This window comes from Petaurus breviceps, unplaced genomic scaffold (genome assembly GCF_028583685.1).
Source record: "Petaurus breviceps papuanus isolate PSGF00001 unplaced genomic scaffold, PetGlider_PUasm1.0 243, whole genome shotgun sequence".
NCBI lineage: Eukaryota > Metazoa > Chordata > Mammalia > Diprotodontia > Petauridae > Petaurus > Petaurus breviceps.
The window spans coordinates 270,815-277,133 of record NW_027185931.1 but is presented as its reverse complement, the minus strand read 5'-3'; the positions used below and the strand labels follow the sequence as shown (position 1 = coordinate 277,133).

At 38.0% G+C, this 6,319-nt stretch overlaps 1 protein-coding gene across 1 annotated transcript in view; it reads right to left on the bottom strand.

Annotated features, from left to right (window-relative positions):
- The window catches only part of LOC138167646 (vomeronasal type-2 receptor 26-like), a 72,390-nt gene that overhangs the window by 36,651 nt on the left and 29,420 nt on the right, over positions 1–6,319 (bottom strand). The window contains exon 3 of the mRNA XM_069096580.1: positions 2,704–3,507. Within this exon, the coding sequence (XP_068952681.1) occupies positions 2,704–3,507 (804 nt within the window). The remainder of the gene's footprint in view (positions 1–2,703; positions 3,508–6,319) is intronic.

The following is a 6,319-nucleotide window of genomic DNA, read 5'->3' as shown; positions in this document are numbered from 1 at the left end:
ATAGATAGATAGATAGATAGATAGATAGATAGATAGATAGATAGATAAAAAGTCAAAACTGAGGTCTCAAGAAAGCAAAATTTAGGTGGCTTCATCCAGTCCAAGGCTATGGCTCTTTGCCATTTTTAAAAGAGCCCAGCAGTTCCCAGAAAAGAAGCACAACTGAGGGTGGAGGTGAAAGTGGTGAAGAATTGAACTGGCATCAAGGAACAAGCCAAAAAGAGCCCAACTGCATGATCTAGCCAATACATCCCAGTGTTTGAAGAGTGTTCAGTGACATAGCTTGAATACCATCCTGGAAGTAGAGTTTGGAAGGAGGACTTCTTCGGAGAAACAATCCTAATTTAAGTTTTGTTCATGTGGAGTTCGAGATGCATACATGACCTCCCATTTATGATGTACAGTAGACAGTTGAAGAGTTAAAACTGGAGGTCAATGTGGATTAGAGAATTAATTATTGATACCGTGTTTTACATTTGATTTTGCTGTTAAGTGATTGATTTCATTCTGTAACTAGATACTATATTCTATGTAACTGACCTAAACCATTTTTTCTGTCTTTAAGTGTAGAAGTTCATGTTTGTAAAAATTCAGTATCCTCTTTCCTTGATGTCAGATATAAAAGACTTAAGTTTTTCACTATCAAAGTTAGTTACAGAAAAACTCTGTTGTCAAAATTCTCAAAAATATTATATCCATATTTTCTCCAAAATTTGTATCCCTGAGAAGCTGGATTAACTAACCTTGTCCCATTTTTCAAAAAGCTGATGTTAACTAAGCCCCTCATCCAACAGTTTGCCTATTCACCTGGTCCCTATAAGTGAACTCAAGATGTAGCTATGACCCTCAGATTCACAAAGGCATGAGAGAGTGATAGAGAGAAAGAGTGAGAGGGAGTGAGGGAGAGAGAGTGAGAGAGAGAGGGAGAGGGAGAGAGAGAGAGAGGGAGAGGGAGAGAGAGAGAAGTGTGATCTTCATCTAGCATGTGGTCTATGCCCACTTTCTTTTATGTAACTAATCAAGATAGTCAAACCGCATGAGGTAAACTATCCCATGATAAATTATGATTTTTGTTCTATTCTTTCTTCTATTCATATACAAATGCTTTGGATCTTAAATCCACGGAGTTTTGGACAGAGGCCGTGACATTTAACCCATTCTTTATTAGTAGGTTTAGAGAATTATTTGTAAACTATTATCTTGCTCAGATAATTTTTTTTAGAGAGAGAGAATTTCCTTTTTTTGATAAATTTCACATGAGACAGAGAGATTAGGGCAGGCTAAGAATGTTGAGAAATCCCCAGGATAGAAATGACCATTGAAATTACGGGATTTATTGAGATCATCAAGTGAAGTGTCATTGGAGAAAAGATGAAAAAACAACACGTGGGGGCCCTTCAGTTTTAGCCTGATGGAGACAAAGTCCAAACAATCTCCAGCTGGTGAGAGGATGGTTCACATCAATCGGGGGGTGCTGAGTCAACAAGAATTGATTCAGCCCTTACTAAGTGCCAGAAACTGTTAAATGTTGTTACATAGCAAAGCAAAAGACAGTCCCTTCCTGTAGAAAAACATGCAAATATCTATGTATAAAAATGTATAAAAAGGGGTAAATGGAGATAATCAGCAGAAGAAAGGCAGTAATATTAAGAAGGATGGGGAGGGGTGGGCTAGGTGGCACAGTGAATAGAATCCTGGCCCTGGAGTCAGAGGGACCTGAGTTCAAATCTGGATTCAGACACTTGATACAGTTACTAGTCATGTGACCTTGGGTAAGTCACTTAATCCTAATTGTCCTGCCTTCCCCCCTCCAAAAAAGTAAAAAAAAAAAAAAAGGATGGGGAAAGTCTTCCCTTAGAAAGTGAAATCTTAGACTTGTTTTAATGGAAGCCAAAGAAGACAGAAGATGAAAAGGAGGAGAGAGAAAACAACAGGCATGCTTGTCAGCTAATGAAAATATTTGTAGTAGCGAGATAGAGTATTTTGTGTGAGAATCTATAAGGATGACAGTGTTACTCATCTTTCACGTACTTGATAGTGGGGTGTAACATGTAAGAAGGGAGCGACCAGGTAGCACAATGAGTAACAGCACTGGCTCCAGTGTTAGGATGACCTGGGGATCAAATCTGGCCTCAGATACTCAGCACCACACCCAGAAATAACTGGCCGTGTAACCTTGAGCAAGGTACTTCACCCCAATTGCGTAAAAAATCTAAGAAGACTGAAATGTAATTGGGTGAGTCAGATGTTGAAGGCCTTTGTATACAAAATGGGATTTCAATTCTATCCTAGAAATGAAAGGGAGAAATTGCAGTTAGGGTTGATAAAATGAAATGTAATAGAAATAAAAACTAAGATTCTTCAAGATTTCAAAAAGTCATCTTCCAAAGGATAAATTGGATGAGGCAATTTTAAACAGCAAAGAAATGTTTCATCTGGAAAAATCCACAAATTTAGGTGACTAAAATTCAACATATGTTAGCAAGGCAACCACAAAGTCCTTTAAAGCTAAAACCAACATAAGTCAAATGGAGAAAGAACTAAAGTCTATATTTTGAGTTTTGTGATAGTTCCACTGTATGTTGTCCTGGACAGATCACTTGTGGAGTTCAGAAATTCTGTGAGAGAAGGCTTTCTATTAGTCCCATGGTCAAAATATCAAGAATCAGCAATGGACAAGACCAGTTCACAAAGGAAACTTACCTGCCAAGGATGAGGCACCCAGCCTTTTTCATCTTCCTCACATGCAATCTCTGATTTCATCAGAAACCTTGAATGAAGGGCCCAGGCCACAGCATACACTGCATTGTAGATGGTGTAACTGAGGCCAGACATGGTCATGTCAAAAAGGGATATAGGCAAAGCTTCCAAGGTAGCATTGGGTGCACACAGATCTATCTCTTGCTTTCCATATTCATTCTGGCACCAGAAAGCTGACAACCAGAAGTCCTTAAGTATGATGTCCTCTGGGTCTTCATTAGGGTTCACCATCCTGAGAAAAGACTTAAAACCAGCAACCTCACTGGTCATGTATGTAAATGTGAGGGCTCCACTGAAAACATAAGTTTCAGCATAGTAGGGTCTCATGGTGATGTCCCAGTGAGAAGTGGTGATCCACAGCTTAGATGTTGGAACTAATGGTACATTTGAATATCTAAGAACCATTAATGAATCAGTATCACCATGAATCACAACTACCCTAGCTGAAGTTCCAACAATCCTGGGTATAAAATACAGCTCTGATTCTTCATGTGATCTCTCACTGACAGGAACCTTCTCTGTGAAGGCTGCACAGACATCATGCTTTGCCATCTCCCCTGTGATTTTCCAAAGGAATTCCTCACCCCTCAGATCATCTGTGGTCACCAGACCTACCCAGATCCATTTAAAATGCACCAGTAACTGGACTATACCTTGAGACAAGGAGGAATCTCTGGGAGCCATCTGATAGAGAGAAGGATATTGGGACTTGTCACTCAGGATGGGATCAAAAGGGCCAAAGGTGAGCTGGACAATAATAAAAATATGGAAAATGTTAAATTCTATGAATGTGTGAGCAATGATAAAATTGTGGGAAATTATAAACTCTCATTGAGCTGTCCTTTCTCTATGTGGATAAATGTTGTGGCTTTCAGTATGCACTCCCTGTTACAGGGGAATTTTAACCAATCCAGATTTCCATTGTTATCCCCCTCATTTAGCCACTTGTTTGGGAAACAAAGAGCTCTCTGATTCTTCAGTTATCACTGCTTCAACCAGAAGGTCTTATCCCTCTTTCCCAAATCTATTCAGTTATAGTTTTTCTTATGCTCAAATTACATGGTATATTAAAATAGCTTCTTTTTTTTCCAATGTAGGGGAAGTATATTTTTATGAAAAGAAAAACCCTAAATCATGTATGAGTTGCACATATTTTCTGAGGCCCAAAGTATAACCCCTATAGCTCTTTGATATATAAAAGTTAGTTTTAAAATCAGACAATTTAGGAATGTATTAGGGGAAGAGAATACAGTAGAACAGAAATATCCAGGCTCTCCAAATTTCCTCCACAAACAAAAAGAAAATCACTATGAAAGGTGCATAAAGCAGCAAAAAATAAAGGGTGAATTGTGGTATATGACTGTGATGGAAAACTACTGTACTAGAAGAAGTGATAAGCTCAATTGGAAATTGAGGGGACATCCATCAATTGGGGAATGACTGAACAAGTTGGGTTATATGAATGTAGCAGAATATTACTGTTCCATAAGAAATGATGAGTGGGCAGATTTCAGAATAAAGCTGTAAAGACCCAATATTTTACACATATATTATTCACACATATATAACATAAACAAATTAATTAATTGATTAGTTTTTTAAAAAAGAAATTAGCCCACATAAAATCATTAGCATTTTAAAATATTACTAATGAAGCCCAAAAGCAAGAGATAGGGAAATATCCTTTGAGATAACTATGGAAAAAAGATAATATTTGGGAGTCTACCTACCAAGACAAACTCAGGAACTATAAGAAAATTACAAAATACTTTTCATACAAATAAAATCAGATCTACATAATTGGAAAAAATAACAGCTGCTCATGGGTAGATTAAATAATATAATAAAAATGAAAAAATCTACCAATTAATTTACTTCTTCAGTGACATACCAATCAGACTATCAAAAATTATTTTATAGAGATAGAAAAATAATAACAAAATTCATCTGGCAGAAGAAAATATCCAGAATTTCAAGGGACTTAAGGAAAAGAAAGGCATGGAAGGCAGCATAGCTGTGCCAGATGTGATAAATAAATATAATTAAACTATATTATAAAGCAGCTAATATCTAATATATTTTATACCGGTTATGAAACAAAGTGGTGGATCAGTGGATTAGGTTAGGTACACAAGACACTATAGTTAATTACTATAAAAGTCTACTGTTTGATAAACCCAAAGAGTCTGAACTGTAGAATAAGAATTCATGATTTGACAAAAACTGAAGGGAAAACTGGAAAGTAATGACAGATTCTAGGCACAGACCAACATCTTACATCATATGCCAAGATAAGATCAAAATGGGCAAATGATGTAGTCATAAAGGGTAATACCATAAGTAAATTAGAAGAGACAAAAATAGTTTACCTGTTGGATCTATGGAGAAGAAAAGAATTTACGACCAAAGAAGAGAAAGAGAACATTATGAAATTCAGAATGAAGAATTTTGATTATATTAATTAACAAAGATAAAGCAACTACCTTTAGAAGGGAAGCAGAAAGCTGAGAATCAAAGTTTACATCATTTCTGATAAAAACCTTATTTCTCAAATGTATAAAGACCTTAGTTAAACTTATAAGAATACAAGTAATTCCTCAACTGATAAATGGTTAATGGAAATGAACAGGCAGTTTGCAGAGGAAGAAATTAGAGATACCTATGGTCATATGAAAACGTGCTCTAAATCACTATTGATTAGAGAAATGCAAATCAAAACGACCCTGAGGTAGCACATCATACCTGTACAGGACAATGTGAGTTCAAATTGCTTTCTGTGGCACAGAAAGAAAGGGTCACAGACCAGTTGCTAGCTCACAAGGAAGTCTGCCACAAGACTGCTGGCTTGATGAGCAACAGCTGATGTGACTGTTTCCGGACCCCCCCCCCCCCCCCGTTCGCCTTCCCTGCGCAGGAGGAAATCATGCTTGAATCATGCTCTCTTTAAACTATGTAAGGAGGCAGCCTTTTTTCCTGCCCACGCCCACCATGTTAGAATAAACTACAAGTTAATTCTCTCTCCGGTCTTTTCATTTCCTCCTGAGAACACAACCTAAGACTGGCCCTTAGGTTAGTAAAGTTAATGGCTGCTTACAGCTGGTGCCTGAGCAGGGGACAGGAGGGAATCAAGAAGGACCCTAGGATCATGCCAGTGCACCCCAAGACTTAGGGGGTATGAACACCTCTGCTTCCAGAAGCTCCTGGAGTAGATTCCCCAGTGGTGCTGATGAGGCGTGACTCCCAATAAGTTCAGTAGGGACTCTGATCTTATCTTAAGACCAGAACCTGTAATTCAGTCTGGAAAGAATTCAGCTCAGCCTTACTTGGAGTCAGAGTTGAAAAAGTTTATTTTATGCTTTAGAGCGGGCAAGGATCCTTAGGGGATCTGCAAGTGAAAGGGGGCACAGGCTTTTACTTTCAAAGAGTAGGGCTGCCATTGTCAGGGCTGACCAGATGGATGTAAGGGAACCAAGGCTAACTTGCACAGATAAAAGTTAGAGCTGACTGAGAGGAACTTGTGACTTCAGTGCATAGATAAAAGTTTGAGGAGTTTAACTTG